Below are 20,957 nucleotides of genomic sequence, written 5' to 3' on the forward strand. Positions count from 1 at the left end.
GACAGGGCCTAAATATTGGCTATGGGCATTAATGATTTATTCTCAGGCCTCCTATTAGGCGGCGGCCAATCGAAAAAACACATTCACGTCTTCGTGTCACTCCTTTTTTGCAGATGCCCGCCAGGTGTCAATATCCACTTAGTTACAGGTGCTATCTAGCTTGAGAACGTGCTTCAGGTGTCTGTGACCCGTCAACAGTCAACAGTCAACACAGCTCGCATGTTGCCAATTTCAAGTATGTCACATTGTCACGCCTGACGTTCAGCGTCGAGGCCCCGTAAAGTAGGTTAGCAGTAGAGAGAGAGAGAGAGAGAGAGAGAGAGAGGGGTGGTAGCTCATGACTTCCAGCGTGAAGGTGCTCAGCTGTTGGCGCAGCCCATTCGGCGTTCGGGTTCTCATCGCTCTAAAGGAGAAGGGTGTTGAGTATGAGTATATTGAAGAGGAGGACCTATTGGAAAATAAGAGCAAGCTGCTCTTATTGTCCAACCCTGTGCACAAGAAGGTCCCCATGCTCATCCACAACGGTAAGCCCATTTGCGAGTCCCTCATCATTTTGCAGTACATGGATGAGACCTGGCCTTCACATGACAACAATGGGTTCCTTCCACCGGATCCTTACGAACGCGCCGTCGTTCGCTTCTGGGCTGATTATGCCGACAAAAAGGTAGATTGCTGCTCAAATATACATTTGCAGGGTTCCTAGCAGTTTTAAGCTACCGGTCTGTGGTAAGAGGATCATAGGGGCTTGCTTGTTAGACGAGATCTTCCTATTGTGGCTTGGCAATGTAACGGCAGCATGGATTATTGTTGGGGATACATGTCTTTGGCCTGATACATGCTTCTATGAATAAAAAGTTAATCTCGATGTGGACATTCAATTATAGAATTATCATCATACCAACAGGCCCAGGTTGATCCATGTGACTAATCATTTCGAGCTAGGAACATCAATAGAAGATTGTCCACATTCGACAAATGCACCCCCACGTCTGACCCATCAAGTCCCCATACGGACGCCCGAACTAGTACGCTAGGTGCCCGATCAGTTGTATTGTCGACGGACCAACTATTGTTTTCGGCAAAATTTGGTTCTTTAGGCAAGTATTGCGGCATGGGCCAAGGCCCAAGGCTCAAGGGCGTGGGGCCAAAGTTCAACCCTCCCATGCTGCAAAATTTCCATTTGGGCCTTTCAACTTTGGTATCCTAAGCTCTTTTCTAGGTCCCCTCTTTTTTTCAATGTGTTGTACTAGCTTTGGCTTAGTCCATTTCATAATGTGCTAACATCGGATTGTACTAGCGTTGGTTATGTCAACCTTGATCAGAACACAATGTCGCAAGTGAACCTCGTGGGCATTATACCAGTCTAGGCTCGCAATTGGTCATTGGATAGGCTTCGTCTCCCTAACAAAAGTACCTTTTAGTCATGTTGGCATTGCATGCATGATTGTATTGCTGGCTGTGGATTGCAGTAACTGTTAGATAGTAATGTAGTCTTGAAGGGAATGCAGTGGAGGTATGCATGGTTCTTCTTTGGCAGAGCAAGTTAGTTTCACACACACACACACACACACACACACACACACACACTTATATGTATATGTATGTGTATGTATTTATGTATATGTATGTAGGGTATATGTATGTAGGTATGTACACACACACACACACACACACACACACACACACACACATGCATTCATATAATTCTCCAAAAAGGAGTCGTTTATGTGATAATTGATCCTGCACAGATTCTTGAAGCAATTCTTCTTATTTATAAAAATGCTGAGGGAGAATTGGTGGAACAAGGCAGGAAGTTTATGAAAGAGAGCATGGCAACACTTGACAAAGCTTTGAAAGATGTTGCTAGAGATGGACCTTACTTTGGAGGCAAGAACATAAACTTGGTGGACATTACCTTGGCCTCTTACCTATGCTGGATTGAGACCGTGGAGACATTAGGAAACTTCAAGTCATTGGAAGAGAGCACTTCCCCACACCTCTGTGAGTGGGCTAAGTTGGTGGTCCAACATCCGAGTGTCAAAGAAGGCCTTGCTACGATACCTGCTCAAAAGGTCCTTGAGTCTGCTCGCGAGTTAAGGAAGTATTTTAGAATGAATATCTTCCTCAAGCAAAATCCTGTCTTTGTGGAGTGAAGGAATGGAAAATCGATATCTAGTATTAGTTGCCAAACTAGAGCATTTCAAAGATTATGAATGCATGAAAGAATTCATCTCTCACTCACTCTTGTTGTTGCATATAGTGCTCAAGTTGATTCCAATAAAAGAAGTTGTAAGTCAGATATCAAATCTAAGGGGTATTGTTACCCATGACACTTATCAAAACTAGCATTGCTTCAATTCGAGTCCAATTTTGTAATACAAAGCTAATATATTGCAGTGAGACCATGAGGAAGTGTACCAATTATTTTAATAATTTGATCATGTTAAGACTTCTTTAAAATTTAGGGAATGTTTATGCTTTTGAGCCAAATGGATTTTGTCTGATTGATTAGTTGTGATATGATTGAAACATCCCCCCTTCTCAAACGTATTTACCACATTGAGCTTTCCAAGTTTATTCTTCTACTTGCTTAGTGGCACCTAAAAAGGGACTTTATGGCTCTATGCAAATCCCCTCAAATCTGTTATAAGAAATCAAACTTCAATCAAGACAATGTAGCCTTGTCAAGGTTTATCTCGAATTTTTTGCTTCACATATGATTCCTTGCCCACGTTTTACTATTTTATCGCAAGTACAATCCTTGGATTTCAATATTTCTTCTTCCTATTTTTGATATGGTATTTTCGACTAATTCATGAAAGCCTATAGCTCCTCTCTAGCCTAGTGCCATAAATCAGAGAAAGGGAGCTAGCAGGTTTTCCTTGTTTGAGAACACGAAGAAAGATTGTGTGGGGGACAGAGGCGACGCATCTTTGTAGGAGGACCAATTTAAGGCTGGTTTTTGCCACGGTTTCTTCTTAGTTCTTGTTGGTCTTGCTTTTTCAGTATAGCCTTGCCGTGGTTCAATGGAGGATGGCACCACCTATGAAACTACTACCATCGACACCATAGCTACAATCGCAAACTGCTATCGAACTTACTACTTGGAACCGTTCTTTGGTTTGGTCTTCCTTCGAAGCCCCTTTCCACACTTGTGGCTTTTTCATTTTGTTGGTTTGCTCCCTTCTTTCTTGCGGATTTTAAATTGGTTTTGTTTTTGTCTATTTATCTACAACATTTTTATTTTTTTACCTGTTTGTTGTTTGTTTTCATGGTTTTCCCTTGCTTCGGGGGGTGAGTGTTGCTTGGTTTTTCCTTTTTGCATTCCATACCCTTGTGACATGCTTCTGGGTGTGTGAATCTTGTCTTGTTAGTATTGTTTCTATGTTTTCTTCTTGGTTGTTTTTTCTCATCTTGTCAGTATGGTTTCTGTGTTTTATTTTTTGTTGTTTTTGGCTTTCTGTTGTCTTTTTTCTTATTTTTGGTTCTCTCTCTCTCTCTCTCTCTCTCTCTCTCTCTCTCTCTCTCTGTGTGTGTGTGCTTTTGCTATTTTTCCCGGGCTCTGCTAGGCTTGGTGCTCTACTCTCTCTCCCATGACTTCTACTTTGTTGTCGTTTTTAGGATGGCTTTAGGGTTTCCCTTCTTGTCCACTTGGAGTTCGCTTAATTAGTTTTGGATTAGAGGAGCCACCTTTTTTAATTGCATTATTGTATGTAGTGCTCAATCTTTGTCAAAGATTGAACTTTGAGATGTACACCAAACATGGAATACATGACAATCAAGAATGGCCAAAGATCTCTTCAGAAACTTGTTAACTAATGTCATATTATGATTGGAAAATAAAATCCGATTCAATCCTGTTGTAAACTTTGTCAAAATAAATTTTGAAAAAGATAAACTCTTGATCACTACTCTGTGAAAATTCAATGGCTTCCCACAAAGTCATGATATCATCAAGTATAAATCTACCCTTTATAAAACCTTTTTATTTTGGCAAAATAATTTGATGCAATATAGGACCCAGTCTTCTAGCTAAGGCCATTGATAAAATCTTATACATTATAGTCATACAAGGGATATATCTCCAATTACCCAAGTCCTCTTTTTCCCCCTTTTATGTATGAGATGAATGACTCCTGTGTTTATAGAGGTGGATAGGGCACCTACTTTTAAAGCTTCCTTCCATATGGACAAGAGAGAGGGCATACGAAAATCTTTGTGTATTTTAAAAAATTCATTTGAAAAACCATCAGAACCAGGAGATTCCCCATTTTTAAAAGCATCAGTGGAGTCCATCAACTCCCCCCTCTGTTAGAGGCTAATCATAACTTTAGCTACATGCTCAGGCACACTTTTTGGTCTTACTCTGGCATGTGTGAGGTCAACCCCTCTTTTTGAAGGGGAGTGAAAGATATCAGTAAAGAAGTTTGTAGAAGTCTTAAGGTTGTCCTTGTTAGTTTTTGAGATCTGACCAGGCGTCAGAGAGAGCTTCAAGATCTTCTATGTCTTTCCTTATCATCATCTTTTTTTTCTCCCTAATGGCCCTACCTTTTCTTTTGTATTCAATGAGCAGTCTCTGTGTATCCCTAACTGCTATATTCCAAGCTTTAAAAGATAACCCATTACTGCTTAAAGTTGAAGAGAAAATTTTCTCTACCTTTCCTTTTACAATATCAAGAGAAAGAAGTGTTTGATCTACGTGTGGCTAGTCTGCCTTGTACACACATTCTTCCTTTTGCAGCTAAAAACCAAATGGCATATGATTAGACAACAAGATAGAGTTATCTTTGAAACATCCTACCTGCCAATACTCCTAAAGTAAGATGTAGCTCATGTAAATTCTGTCAAGCCTTGCTGCTCTGTAGCATTCCCCCATTTGTTTATTGTTCCATGTAAGTCCTTTGCTCTTAGAGATAGATGGCTACAAGATTGAGCTTGTATTTTGTCTGATTCAGCCAAATAGATTTTGCATCGATTAGTTGTGATATGATTAAGACATTCCCCCTATCAAACTTCTTCACCACATTGAGATTTCAAACTCTATTCTCCTTCTTTCTTAGTGGAACATAAAAGGGTCTTATGGCTCTATGCGAATCCCCTCAAATCTGTTAAAAAAAGCAAACTTGAATCAAGACAATTTAGCCTTGTCAAGGTTTCTCTCAAACTTTTTGTTTGTCACATATGGTTCCTTGCCCACATTTACTATTTTATGGTAAGTCCAATTCTTGGATTTCAATATTTCGTCTTTCTATGTTTGATATGGTATTTTTGACTTATTTATGAAAGCCTATAGCTCCTCTCTAGCCTGGTGCTATAAATCAAAGAAAGGGAGCTGCAGGTTTCAATTTTGCCTTATTTGAGAACACGAGACCGCAATAAAGAAATATTGTGTGGTAGAGAGAGGCGATGCATGTTTGTAGGAGGTCCAATTTAAGGCTGGTTTTTGCTTTGGTTTCTTCTTTGTTCTTGTTGGCCCTGGTTTGTCACTATAGCCCTGCCGTGGTTCAATGGCCCTAATGACACTACCACCATTAACACCATAACTACATGCAAAGTGCTATCGAAATTACTACTTATGGTTGTTCTTTGATTTGGTATTCCTTCAAAACCCCTTGGTGCAGTTGTGGCTTTTTCATATTGCTGGTTTCTCTCCTCTTTCTTTGTTTTTGTCTATTTGTGTACAACGTTTTTCGTTTCTTGTTTCTTTTCATGGTTTTCCCTTACTTTGGGGGGTGACTGTTGCTTGGTTTTTATGTGTTGTCCTTACCTTTTGCATTCCATACTCTTGTGACATGCTTTTGTGTGTGTGAATCTGTCTTTTTTTTTTTTTGAAAGAAGGTAGAAATGTATTAAAGGAAAAAAAAAAAGGAATACAAAGGTCCCACAGGAAGGGGGTGGGACAACCCCAAGTCCATGAAAATTATTACGACAACTGAGACGTTTTATATATGGTAGAATGATAATACTTAGGGACAAAAGTACTCCACTGCTACCATCTAGTAACCTTCATGATGCAAGATACATTGGAACCTTCAGGGAGAGCATCTTGTGCTTTGCTACATAACCTGAGAGCAGATTGTTTAAGCTCAAACATAAGAAGCCAACTGGGGTATGATGAGGAATGCTTGAATACAGAGGAATTTCTTGGGATCCAAATATAACATAGTATAAGACCTCTCTAGATATTTCAGAAAGGAATATCTAGTCCTTTGCAGTTTCCCTATAGGAGATCTTTGTATTCCAGAGCTTGAAGGCTGAGTTGAATAGTTGTTGCATGCACAACCCTTATTACATTTGCATTACTTCTATAGCTAAACCATAGGTGAGCACAATCTTGTATAGTTCTACAGCATCTGGTGCATAGCCCATCACTAACACTTGCTCTGAGAGCTTTATCCCCACTCCAAATACCTCGATGCATGATTAGCCACAAAAGAGTGGAGTGCTTGTTTTCCAAAGGAAAGGCCCATAGACCTTTGAATCTGTAAGTCAAGTGTTAACAGATCCAAGTGACTCTCCACAACTTGTTTAATCTTTTCTTTATCTCTTCCTCCACACCTTCCTTGGGGAAAAATTGCTTAAAGGTTTCAAACGCAATGCTTTTCAATTTGCTGGTTGTCTGCATAGTACCTTGGTTGGGACTCTAACCACTTCCAAGATATGTTTTGCTCTTCCTTGATAACATTTGAAAAGAGAGAGAGGTATTGAGAATTCTTCCTGTATTTGCATGTCAGATTTGACTTTCCTTTGAGCCATTAAGTTAGCTTAAAATTTGATTCCAGCTTTGTGACAATTGTGGGATCTCTTGCGGAGAGTGGAATCTTTACCTGCAAAGAATCCAAAGGAGACAGAATCTTGCATAAAATTGAGATGGTTAGAGTAAAAATCTTGGGAAGGTTTCTAGTTGGCCTTGATGGAGTCATAGGCCTTCCACATCCTGCAAGCCAGGTTGGTACACACAGGGTGTTTCGGAATTGAAGAGAGAATGACTTCCCTAAGTTGGAGGCTAGTCCAAGCTCAATAGTTCAAACATTTGAACTTGTGAATGTCTCTCTTGAGGAGAGCAGCGAGAGAGCTTCCCAGTAATCTTTGGAATCTGAAGCTTTGAGATCATTGGGTAGCCATCCTGGTAAAAATACTTTCCAGGTTGAGAAGTTCTAGGCCCCCTTGTCTTTGGGTAGGCAGCACATGCCCCATGAGACCTTTGAGATCCTTCTTTGCTCATTGTCACCTCCCCAAAGGAAGTTTCTTGCTAGAGATATGATCTGTTTTAGCTGGTACTTAGCTAGACACCAACAAGACCAAAAATATATAAGGGAAGGTAGCAAATAATGATTCAAAACAAAAGCTCTGGTTGAGGTAGAGCTTGGATAATTACACCAATTTTCTAGCTTCTGTCTGAATTTGGAGACCACCCATTCCCATCTCTAAGCATATGTCACCTTGAAGCCCATTGGCATACCTAAAATCCTGGACACTTGCCATTCCTAATTTCCATGCATCCAAAGTTTGAGACAATATGTGGTATCTGATCAATTGATCTTTTAACACCAGTTTTAGAATGATTAATCACTGACACACTAGCTTTGCAAAAAATATCTAGATAGTTCCAAAAACGAGCCAATGAAAGAAGCAATGTCCTTGGGCAAGAGAGAGCTAGTATCATTTGCAAACTATTGCAGAACCAAGTCCTTTTACATACTCAGGCACACTTTTTTTTCTTGCTCTAGCAATAGTGGCTCTAGCAGTTGTGAGGTCAGCCCCTAATTTTGGAGGGGAGGGAAAGAAGTCTGCAGCAGTCTTAAGGTTAAGGCTTATGAGTTTTTGAGGTATGAACATCCTTTTTTAAAGCAAAGGAATGAAGTATTTGTTCTTGTTGTTTTTAAGAAGGTTGAACATATTTTTGTCAAGCTTATTGATTTTACCTGGCCAAAATTCTCTTGTTCATAGGATGGAAGATCTAGCAGCCAGAAGCTCTTCCTCTCTAAGCTTATATTTTAGCTCACATAAATTGGGGGAAGGAGGACAATTGGGTTTAGAGAGAGCTCCAAGATCTGCTATGTCTTTCTTTATCATCATCCTTATGTTCTCCCTAATGGCCCTAGCTTTTCTTTTGTAGTCGGTGAGCAGTCTTTGAGTATCCCTAATTGCTATATCCCGAGCCTTAGAAGATGACCCATTACTGCTAAAAGTTGAAGCAAAAATGTTCTTTACTTTTCCTCTTACAATATCAAGAGAAATAAGTGTCTGATCTATGTGTGGCCAGCCTACCTTGTACACACATTCTTCCTTTTGTAGCTCAAAAAAAAATGGTGTATGATCAGATAGCAAGACAAAGATATTTTGAAACAATTTACCTGCCCATTCTCTTGAAGTAAGTTAGAGCTCATGTAAATTTTGTCAAGCCTTGTCGCTCTGTAGCATTCTCCCGTTTGTTTATTATTCCATGTTAGTCTTGTGCTCTCAAAGATGTCTACAAGGTTGATCTTGGTTTGATCCATTTCCCACTTCAACTTCTCATTACAGCTGATGGTAAATCCTAGCTACTTCCATCTGTCAAAAGAGGATTCCACCATATTAAAGTCCCCTACACAAATGCAAGGCCCTAACAAATTTGACAATTCCTCCCAAATATTTCTATTTCCACTGATGAATTTGAAGCATATACAAAAATGAGAGAGTAGTTAAATGCACTGCAAAGGGAGACAACCACCCAATTGCCCCTTTCTAAGGTGTGAACTTGTTGTACAAGCCCAAAGTTGCAACTCCTTAGCCATGCATATGGTTAGTACAATACCAATTGTAACCAAAACCCAGCCTTTGCAGGTTAGAAGTCAGGTAAGAACCAGTAACTTTGAGTTCTTGCAAAAAAATGAAGTTAGGCTTAAGGTCAATGTCTAATATCCCCTTTTTAAATATATGAGCTCTGAGAGGATCAGTAAGCCCCTAGCAATTGAAAGTGAGTGCTTTGATATGTGGGTACTTCATTTCTTGCTCTTTGTGTAGGGTCCTTGGAGGTTTCTTTCTTCCTTTTAAAAGAAAATTGAGGGGACATGGGTAGTCTTTCTTCTTGTTGTTGTGTCATACCAATATCCACTAATTTGTCAGATTCACAACTTAGCTGAGGATTTGCTAGATTATCCTGCTCTTACAGTTAACTTTCAAAAAGGTCTGTATCATTTGTACTTTGTAGCCTTAATCTGAGTGCTAGGCACATAAGCATCCTCAGAGTTTGAAGTGTCAAGGGAAGACAGACTCCTTGTTGGACTTGAGGGACTATCAAGAGGAGATGGTGCCTTTTGTCCATCTACAATATTTTGATTATGTGTGGCACTAGGTGCTGGGACCTTTTCCCTTTCTTCCTCCTCACTTTTTAAAGTGTTTTCCTTTAGATCTCCCTTGTTAGCTTCCTCTTCTTGCAAATCATAGCTGAAGGGGTCAAAGACCTCTAATTGCAACCGAGGGCTAAAATTATTTATGTTCCTATTGGAAGACTGTTTGGGGTTTTCGGTGCTCTTGGGATTGTTCCTCTTTTGAATTGGTTGTAAACTATCTTTGATTTCTTGTTGTGGCTCTTCTTATGGTATGTTGGGTTTGAGATCTGGGAAATCTTTTATAAAGTGTCCCTGCCTCATATAATGGAAGCGTGCATTAGGGATGTTCTTATACAAGACCATCTGAAGGTGAAGAAGATTTGCAGCAGAGTCCTTAATTGGGATCATACTCTTCAAATTTGCCTTTAGGTCAACTTCAATAAGCAATTGCGGATCCCAATTGGGGTTGATCCCAATTCTTGACCTTTGCCCCAAAACCCTTCCTACATTGGCCTCGATACTTTTAAACCATGTGTAGTATTCCACTAGGAGTTCAAGGAAATCGACCCAAACACAGGCCTTGGTTGGTTTAGGAACTCTAAGATTGAAGCCTTGATACCAATTGAAGATAGAGAGGGGAGAGTTTCTAATTAGCCAGTGGCCCTAACTAATGATCTACAAAGATACATCAGAATCTTCATAGAAAAACATATAATAATTATCTGGTAAGTACTGCACATGGTTAACCATAATGTTCTTATCTTCCCAATTGTGAGACATCCAGATTCTTAGAGCTTCAATAGAGGGTCTGAACCCATGCATTAGCCTAATTACCCCTCTGTCTTGCAGCTGAGAATGCCATAGTTCTAGGTCTTTTGTGGGGATAGCCACAACATCCTTAGAATATTGCTCAATGTCTGGTTCAGAAGCACTGCCTTTCTCCTTTCTAAGCTCCCCCAGTCATAAAATCTAATATCTAATCAACCCAAATGATTTTCTCATATTATACTGATCATTTAATGTGGGAGAATAAACCCGAACAAGGGTTATAATATAGACATGTTCTTACAGATCTATCTCAACACGAGGCCAATGGTAAAGGGGTCCAAATGAGAGATGGTATGTCAAGAGCAAGGATAACCAATGGAGCTTAAAATAACTTAGGATTATCTTCATTAAAGACCTCCAAAGGTTAGTGTTAAAAGTCCTTTGACGTTAGGTAAGCTAGGGCTGAGCTTGGGGTGGGAACCCGGCCCAAGCTAGAGGTGCTTGAGGTGATTTTTGTGCTTGATGAATAAGGTGCTTGAGGTCCTTGCTTGCTGACTAAGATGCTTGAGGTGCTTGTCATGCTTGCCGCCTAGGGAGCTTGAGGTGCTTGTGGAAACACTACCCAAGCTTGAGGTGCTTTGTCTTGATTGTTGACTAAGGTGCTTGAGCGTGAGGTGTTTAAAAGTCAAATCCCATCCCTACAAGAGAGGAGGCAAGCCCTAAAGCTAGGGGGATGAGAGAGAACACACACACCCTCACACAAGGAAAGCTTGGTACAAAGAAAGCAAATAGGACACTTGTCAAGCTCCTCCTCATGTTGCCCTCATGGTGTTCCTAAAGACTATTGGCTGACTCCCCAAGGGGTCCAATGATAAATTAGTTAATTTAGTTAGTTGTTTTTGCATTTATCAAGTCTTCTCTCTCAAAGGGAAAGGGAGACACTTGTCCCAAGAATACCCTTGTGGCTTGATATGCCTCCTGCTTGTGATTGGCTAGGCCTGAAGGGGTCTAATGAGCTTCAAGCATGAGCTACAAGGGGGGGTCGACCAAAGAAATAAGGGGGATAGCTTGGGGGGTATACTCTCCCACACACACTCTCATGGTGTGAAGTGCAAAGTGCAAGAGCTCCATCTTCTTCTCCAAGATAGTAGAGAAGTTGAGAGCCTACACCAACACTCTTGGCTATGGAATTCAAATCCAACCAAGAGCCATGCTTCAATGCTTAAGCTTGCCATCTCCTCCATCTTCATTACTATGCTATTGTGTATGCTAGCAAGAAGAGTGATGATAAGTGAGGAACTACTTCTTTCTCCTATGGAATGTTTCTTCTTCCTCTTCCCTACCGTCATTCCCTGGTATGGAGTTCAAATCTAGCCAAGAGCCATGCTTCAATGCTTAAGCTTGCTATCTCCTCCATCTTCATTACTATGCTATTATGTATGCTATCAAGAAGAGTGATGATAAGTGAGGAACTAATTTTTTCTCCTATGAAATGTTTCTTCTTTCTCTTCCCTACCCTCATTCCTTACTAGCTCTCTCTCCACCTTCAAAGAAGGTGATTGAGGTCTTGAGACTGAGCCTTGGGATAGTTAATGCTTTCTACAAAGTTTATGTTATGCTTGTGATGCATGAAGCTTTACATCTACATTGCATCACCTAGGCCACAAGGAATTATTGTACCAAGTCTCTCTTGATGGCAGAATCTATAATACAAATGTCTATTGGAGGGGGACCGGATCCACATAAATCCGGTCCTCAACTGTTGTCATGTTCTCTAAACTTTCTCTCTTGCAAAAGTATTGTTCATGACAATTTAACTAAGTACTATGTTTATGTTGCTACCATCAATTAAGTTCACCCTCTATGCTCACCAAGTAATCTCACAAAAGTGCTTTATCTATTTTCCTAATTCCGCTACTCTCAAAGTTCATAGGCCATTTCCGTTACATTGGTATCAGAGCATTTTCTTTCTCTTTTCTTGCTTAAGAAGATAGGTCCTTAAGTAGCCTATTAATGATTGATTTTGTTAATTATATTAGGGTAACTGGGACTGGGATCTATTATTGGTTTTTTTGAACCCACTATGTGGAATATGGTGCACACCTTGGGAGCTTTGGTCTTAATAATGGAGTCTTTTTAGATTTTCCTACGGATTTACCATTATTGAGCCATAAGAAGTCTAAAAGGAGCTATCCCTCAGAAACTCTGCAATATTAGACCCACTCCAATACTCTCTTTAGTTAACCAATTTGAGTCGTGGGTGTAGGTAGGTACGTGCTGATTTTCAAAGGCTAAGAGGAGTCGCTTTTGATTTGCCAAAGAATACACTAAGTAAGCACACAAGTTTCGTTAACATGGCTAACAATAACCAAGAGATTAGAATGAACATTGATAACTTTGATTTTTCACATGAAGGTGCTAATGATGATGCCCCCATGTTTGTCAGTTATCTTGTTACTAGATGGCAACAAGCTATGGGAAACCCTACTTCGCAAGCCGAAGTTACTCAACAACTTTGCACTTATGGGATTTCCCTTTCTCTCCAAGAGGAGAGGGAGCTTAGGAGGCCTCTTGAAGAGACCCCCAAAAGAAGACTCTCTCATATGAGAGGAGGAATCCAAAGAGCAAGAAAATAATGAATCTTTAAGTTCCTCTGAAGATGTGGCTCCACAAAGATGGCGGTCTAGATGATCTCCAACTCCTCCCAAGAGGAAACGTTTAACCCACAATCCTTCTCCTCTTCACTCCGAAAGGGAAGAGAGGAAACAAAGGAAGAAAAGGGCAAGAAAGAGGTCACCCTCTTCTCCTTCTTCTTCACCTTCCTCCTCTTCCAATGAAAGCTATGGCTATTCTCCTAGAGAATACAAGAGGGGAGGACATCGTAAATCATACCCTGCATGGAAAAGGTCACAAAAGCTTAAGAAGTTCAAAGAGGGAGGAAAGAGTATCTCTTTTCTCACCTATGATGGCACCTTTGGTGCCACCGACAAAGTATTGGCGTTCATCCAGCAATTTGATGCTGCCCTTGGAGATGAGGACTTCACGGAGTCCTCCAAGTTACTCCATGTAGCTATGCACTTCCAAAAATCAGCTTGTCAATGGTGGGCTAGCCTTCATGGAAATGGAAAAGTCCCACAGAAATGGAAAACTCTACAAGTTTCCATCATGAAGCAATTCCTTGCAAGCAATGCAAAGGACAAAGTGCTTACCGAATGGTGCAGTTTGAAGATTCTCTCTCATGAGCTATCCACAAATATGTAGAAAAGTTTTGGGATTTACATCTCAAGGCTACTATCTTCCAAAAGATAGATTTTGCCGAGAAAAAGCAACAATCTTGTGCGAGATGGCCGAGTACATCAACTCTCAACGGCTTGGTTCTATCACTGAAGTAATCCACCACACCATGGTTGCTTCACTCATCAATTTCCAACAAGGGGCTAGATGGAATGTCAAGCCCATGGAAAACGAGGACAAAAATGATGCAAAGGGAAAAACCAATGCCAAAAGTTCTTCCCAAGGCAATTCCAACAACAATTGGTCCAAGGAGAAGGGAGTTTACAAAGGTAAAAAAAACTCTCTCTTGAAGGTCTTGAAGCTTTTTGCAAGGACCATAAATGTTTTAAGTGTGGGGAGCAAGGACATGGATATCGTTCTTGCCCCAAGAGAAATGCTCACAACGGGACTCCTAGAGCTTCCACCATCAAAGCTCCAAAAGAGGATGCTCATTGCAAAGGATGACCTCTCTCCTATGCTTGGGGAAAGGTAAGGGAGCACGATGCCTTCATCTTGTTTGACCCTCGCTCCACTCACAACTTCATATCAACGGAGTTGGCCACTAAGCTAGGCATTCAAGCTTTCGAGATGGGAGATGTTGTAATGGCCGACACTGCTTTCAAGGGACAGAAAGCCTCCGTTACTCCCTTGATTGGGAAGTTGAGGCTTCATGTCCAAATCTATGTCAACAAAGAAGACTTTTTCATCTCTCCTCTCCAACATGAGGATGCTATCCTGGGGGCACCATGGTTCAACTGGATGGCTGCCAACATGACGTTCCTTGAAAGGAGAATCTACTTCACCTACAGGGGAAAGAGCATGTATATAGATGCTAGTGAGTCTGGTCATACTATACCACTTGTAAATTCACTTGCTTTTGATAAATCAATGAAGAGCTCAGTTCGGCATACATGATTTTTGTCAAGGAGTCCCTGAAAGATCCTAATGCTTCATCAAATGTAAATGGTAGGAATCAAGAAGAGTTAGACTTGTCTCATTTTCTAAAAGGATTCCAAGATGTGTTCATCGATGATATCCCAATGACTTACCTCCAAAACAAGGGGATGATGACCATAGAATTGAGCTCCTATCAGGAATCTCACCACCTAACAAGCCTCCTTATCGAGTTTCCCAAGCTCAACAAGAGGACATCATGAGGCAAGTACAAGAATTGGTAGAAAAAGGGATGGTGAGGCTTAGCTCCTCTCCCTTTTGTTCTCCAAGCCTTTTAGTGCAAAAGAAACATGGTACATACCGTATGTGTGTGGACTATCAAGCACTAAACCATATCACTATCAAAAACAAATTTCCCGTGCCTTGGGTAGAAGATATGTTTGATAGGCTACAAGGCTCTATCTACTTCAGTAGTATTGATCTTAAAACTGGATTTCATCAAATAAGGATAGTGGATGAAGATATCCTAAACACTGCGTTTCGCACAATGTTTGGTCTTTATGAATATCTAGTCATGACTTTTGGCTTGACTAATGCACCAGCCATGTTCAATTGATTCATGGAGAAAATATTTAGACCCTATTGCAAATTCACTGGACTGTTCTTTGATGATATCATCATCCACTCCAAGTCCTTGGAGGAACACAAGCAACATCTCCAAGTGATTGTTCAAGCATTGAGGGGAGAACAAGCTTTTTCTCAACCACAAGAAAAGCAAATTTTTCTTTCACGAGATTCAACACTTAGGTCATATTATCTCTCTAGATGGTATCCGTATGGATCCATCAAAGTTGGAGTTAATAAAGGCATGGCCTAATCCAAGGAATCTACATGAACTAAGAAGCTTTATTGGAATGTGTACATACTATAGACGCTTCATAGATTTTTTTTCTCAAATAGCAGGACCATTACATGACTTAACAGAGAATAACGTTAAGTATTCATGGACTGCTAATGAGAAAAATGCTTTTGACAAGCTGAAAGAGAAGCTTACCTCCCAACCAGTCCTCATGCTTTCGGATCTCCCAAAGCCATTTGAGGTCCAATGTGATGCTTGTGGTGATTGCCTTGGAGCAGTTTTCTTCAAGAAGGCCATGCCATAGCATATGAGATCCGAAGGCTCAATATGGATGAACGGGTCTTAGGCATTTATGAGAAAGAGCTTTTAGCTGTTCTACATGCCTTAGACACATGGAAGCACTATCTAGTGGGGACCCCATTCATTTTACGAACAGACCATCAAAGTCTCAAGTACTTAATGACGCAAACAAATCTTTCTGACAAACAAATGAGGTGGAAAAATTTTCTTTCGCAATTTAATTTTCATATTGCTCACATTGTTGATAAGCACAATCAAGTGTCCGATGCACTTTCACGACGACCAAAAGTTAATGCGGTGTCTATAGCAACTCACAATGACTTTAGAGACATAATGTCAGCCCTTGCTTTAGGCAAGAAAGAGGGACCATTCACCTTGCAAGATGGTTATATTCTCCACGGCAATAAGCTATGTGTTACCCACTCCATTCGTGAGAAAGATGTATGAATCCCATGCTCCTCCCTATGCGGGGCATAGAGGCATTAAAACTACTCTCCAAGGAGTAGAGACGTATTTCTATTGGCCTACCATGAAAGTGGACATACAAGAGTATGTTTCAAAATGTGCAGTATGCCAAAAGACGAAGTATGATATAGGGAAGCAACCTGGATTACTCCAACCTTTGCCTATCCAAAATTCACCATGGGAGAGTATATCCACGGATTTCATCTTTGGATTACCCAAGTCTATCCATGGAAATAAGGGAATATGGACAATAGTCAACATGTTTAGCAAGCAAGCACACTTTATTCTTGTCAAAAAGACTATTAAGGCACACCAAACGGCAACTCTCTTCATATCACAGATTTTCAAGCACCATGGATTGCCAACATCCATCCTATTAGATAGAGATCCTAGAATTACCATTAATTTTTGGAAAGGTCTCTTTGAAAATCTAGGAACAAGATTGAATTTCTCTTCACCCACAAACGGATGGCCAAAGTGAGATAGCCAATCTTACGATACTTGATCTACTAAAGACGTATGTTAACAAGGTAGATCAATGCTCACAATGGGAAAAGTCCCTACCTTTTGTAGAGTATGCGAACAATAATACTATATATACTTCTACAGGAAAAACACCTTTTGAAATCATTGAGGGAAGACCTAAAAGTCCCTTGCTACTTAAAGTACATGGGAAGCTCTTCGCTACAAATGAGTATAGCCGTGACCTACAAGAAATTTTTTGAAATTTTAAGGAGGCTATATCCATCTCTCAACAAAGGCAAAAAGCTGCTGCTGCAGAAGCACAAAAGTGCCTTAACGTTCAAAGAAAATGATTGGGTCTTGCTTAAGTTTTCCAAGGCTCGATTAAGGCAATGACGGGCAAAATCCTACGGGCCAACAAAAGTATTATGCTAAACTAGCAAAAAGATACTATGGTCCTTTTGAAATCTTGAATCCAATCAATGAGATGGCTTATCAACTCGAGTTGCCCAACCATTGGCTCATACCATTAGGAAATTTCGGAGGTCATTTGGAGGGCCATATGAAAGAGAGAGAAAATAGAGCGCATCCAATGAGCTTGAGGGCTACATTACGTAGGAAAATACGTGGAAAGACTCAAGAAATAGGAAAATATTTTAAAAACTTTCACGAATCTAGGATTGTGGCATCGTAACTTCTTTGCTTTTATCGAGCTGTTAGGTGCATGTGTGGTCCCACTTCTGATATTCTCTTATGGTCATTAACGTACTAGAGGGTGGCCATTAAGCCCGCACAAGATATTGGAATTGTAAAACACTTTCCCTCCATTAGGATGCTTTCAAAGTGAATCTCCCTCCACTAAAGCTTTTCTCTCAGAGCTATGGCTTCCACGTTTTCTAGCCCAAGAAGCTCTAGGTGTTTATGGTCTCTCACACCAACTAGAAACACCTGCACTTTGCCTAGAAGGCCAAGTAGTAGCATATCATCAATTACAATATCAACTTCAATAAGTGCAGAGAACCAATGGGTTGGACAAAGGATAAACAAAGGTTCATGGGTCCTAATGCAACCAAGAAGAGCCAAGAGGTCTAGTGCTATCAATGTTTACCACTCAGCAAAAGATCTGTAAAGGAAGTTCTTGTTCAGCATGTATTTACCCATCCAGACGTGATAGTAAACGGTGGAAATGTGTCAGATATACATCAACCATGTTGCAATTGTAAGTATTCTTCACATCTCAACTGCATTTGATTTGTCATTTCACTTATTGATACTCTCAGTTTAACTTTTGTTATATATTTTGCAACGTTTATCCCTCTTCTTATGAGCAATGGCTCCATTCTTCACATCTCAACTACATTAGATTTGTCATTTTCACTTATTGATACTCTTAGTTTAACTCTTGTTATATATTTTGCAGATGTTTATCCCTCTTCTTATGAGAAATGGAAGCCTGTGGAGTGCATAACATGCCTCTTCCTTGTCGTTCGTGCCCACATCGGTTCTCTACAGTATTAAAGGAGAACCAGCAAAAGCCTGGCTGATAAAGGAATATTTTTCTATGACCACTTCTACCAACTCTGCCCAAGGAATAAGAATGGCATGTTGGTGAAAGTGCCTCTACCAACCGACTGGAACACTGTGGATTGGCCAGTTCCTGAGGAAACAATGGTGGAGGCAATGCGAAGTAAGCTCTACAAGGATATACAGAGGTCTCTATGTAGATCTATTTCCACCAAACTGGTTAGAATGGCAAACTTTTGTCCTGCTGCACTGTTCATAGAGTTGTTTCATAACTACAATATACGTGTTATGAAAACTATGTTCATGGTGCAAGTCATTTCAGCAGTCATCCTGTGACAAACTTCTTGACAGAGGATGGTATGTAAAGGAAGAGATTGGCATACGGTGCGAGGTCGCGCTTGACACTCTAGTTGTCAAGTACATGATTGCATGCCAATCACTGTTAGTCTCCTTTTGGTATAAGCGGTCACAAATGCTCAGAGGTAAGTACATTCCTATGGACCAGGTTTCTGCAGGTTTGGAAGATAATCCTGCTGTGGATGTGGATGTGGAAGTGTTTGATAAAGAGCATGTCCTAATGTTGGTGGTTACAATAAGGGAGCTATGCAGTCTTCTGCAGTTGCGGCACGACATAGTTGAATAGTCAATGGATAGGGACCTTTCAGATTTTTCCTTTTTCCTAGCTGGCCGTAAGCTGATGCGGCGTAGGGAGAAAGATATTTTGTGCAAAGAGTTGGATGGCCGGGTTGAAATAGTGTCAATGTAACAGAGATTCTTGTGAACCCAAGTGTATATGAATGACTTTCAATACATGAAGTTTTTTTGAGCTCATTTGTCAATTGTGGTCTGTGAATATAAGTGTTCTTGAAATACATTTCTTTAGCCATTGCCACATCTCTCTCTCTCTCTCTCTCTCTCTCTCTCTCTCTCTCTCTCTCTCTCTCTCTCTCTCTCTCTCTCTCAATGTTAGGCAAGACAAAGACATGATAGAAGAGTCATCTTAATTCATTAGAAAGTACAAACTCGTCCGTGAACAATGGATTGAGATACAATTTCTGTAAGTATGGAATCAAAATGTCTTCAAGGTAAAAATCAAAGGTATGCCCCTCAAAAGAGGGTGGTGAGATAGTTGTTCCTGGTGGATTTAGGTCTCCCTTTTCAGGAGTATCATGAATCAGTAGTGTATTATTTGCATCAAAGGGTACATCAATTTGGCTGAACGATTTGTACAAAAGAGGTAAGTGTGGTTTTTTAGGGTGGTAGTGGCCCTCGACGGTAACGCATTTTCTCTGATCATACAAAAAGGCAAAATCTACCGTATCTGCATCGCATACACCGCAAACTATTGTAACTAGTGGCGACAAGTTTTGGCTTTGCATTGAAGACCATACGACAACTCTGAAGCGCAGAAGAAGAAACTGAATAAATTCTTTTGTTCCTGGACGAACCACAACTCGACAAGTACGCATCCGAAATGTTTGCAAATCCTCGTAGGTGTCTGCTATACCCAGAGGCATGCGCATCAGCAGCAATCCATTGATGTCCAAGATAATCAACCTCTGTAAAAGTTGACAAGTACATATAAGTAGTTAGAAGCTGAACATATTTTGCCATACTTGAATAGACATTACCGGAACAACCGTATCTACAGGTAGCAAGGGTCCATACTGGGTCTCTATAGTGTTGCTGTCGTTGTTGCTATCCTCTACTTTAGCTTCATCATCGTAGTCATCGTTCTCATCTTCATCAAGGGTCTCCCCCACGGCTCTTTCTGCCTCCTCCAGGGTTTCCTCCAAGGTCTTTTCCTCTCCCTCCGTTGGCCGGCTTGCATCATCTATATCCTTTTGGGGCTCCTCCATTGGCCGGATTGCCTCATCCATAGGCCTGCTTTCCTCATCCATCCTTGCCTCATCCAGGGTTTCCTCCATGGGCTTTTTTGGCTCCTCCACTGGCCTACTTGCCTTTTTCATTGTCTCCTCCATAAGCCCCTCTGCTTGTACACTAGCACCTTGCATAGACTCATTTGACCTTTCTGCATCCTCAGCCCTTTCATCTTTGGCTGGTATGACCCCCTCGGCCCGTTGTGGTTCCACTGTATCTGATGCAGGGGCTTCTGGTGGTGGCTCGTCACGTATTTTCATATCAATTGTGCGGTCATCCAAGCAGCTATCTTTAGCTTCTCTGGGGTTCGACATAGTGAGCAGGTGTTGTATTAGACTTGCCCGATATCTTTGCAAATAATCATATGTGTAGTTTTGCACAGCACTCTGCAAAATTGAAAGACCACATGGTGAGAAGTCTTGTATAAAGAAAACCAAAACTGACTGAATGCATTGCCAAATGGTTACCTTAGTCCTGAAAGGTTTTAATGCAAAGTAGCTTTGCAGGACATATTCTGCATGGAGAAGACATCTCCAGTCGCAAGAAGTTGCATCGGTTTGATTTGGTACATGTACATCTTTGATTGGGGCCTTGTATAGTTCGTACCTTCCACATAGCTTGCCATAAGCTAGAAATAATCTCTTTATACAACTACATAAAGGAGTATCATAATGTTAGCTTGAGGTTTTCAAATTTACATGGATATCCATAAGAAACACTTTCTGATACATAACACTTACAACCTAATTTCAGGGTGGGTTCCTTTTATTGAATTGAACACCCACACTGCTGGCTGCTCAACATCAAGGCATATGAGACTCCAGTGATGGTTGTTCTCATAAGGAAGATGATGATAGTTACTTTCAGCATAGCACAATGGAGAAACCAACTCTCGAATGTGCCAGATGGACTGTTCTTCTGTCTAATAATCACAGACATTTTTGGATCAAGAAGAAACACCTCCGTGTGGGTGTGCGGTGGAAGTTGACTTTTGATCAAACTGCAAGGAGTGTACCTGATTTAGTACACCTATCATTTGAGTTTTCAAAGTTAGCAAAATATTAAAACTTACTTAAGACAAACATAGATAATTGTATCTGATATCCAAGCATTTGGATCCAGCAATATATTAATGTCCACTGTATCCAGAGCCAGCTTTCTGGCTCCATCTATAAATGGTATCTCTATAAGAAAACCATTCTTCATTAAAAGTAGAG

The 20,957-nt window shown here is 40.6% G+C and overlaps 1 protein-coding gene across 1 annotated transcript; it reads left to right on the forward strand.

Annotated features, from left to right (window-relative positions):
- The first annotated feature begins 330 nt into the window (after positions 1–330).
- On the forward strand, positions 331–2,440 carry LOC147445533 (glutathione S-transferase U20-like). Its single transcript, XM_086526057.1, has 2 exons — positions 331–664; positions 1,749–2,440. Exons 1-2 carry the CDS (start codon positions 338–340, stop codon positions 2,151–2,153), a joined length of 732 nt encoding a protein of 243 aa, XP_086382183.1. The 5' UTR covers positions 331–337; the 3' UTR covers positions 2,154–2,440.
- The last annotated feature ends 18,517 nt before the right edge of the window (positions 2,441–20,957 follow it).

The sequence above is a fragment of the Adiantum capillus-veneris genome, chromosome 12 (assembly GCF_014529385.1).
Source record: "Adiantum capillus-veneris isolate H3 chromosome 12, ASM1452938v2, whole genome shotgun sequence".
NCBI lineage: Eukaryota > Viridiplantae > Streptophyta > Polypodiopsida > Polypodiales > Pteridaceae > Adiantum > Adiantum capillus-veneris.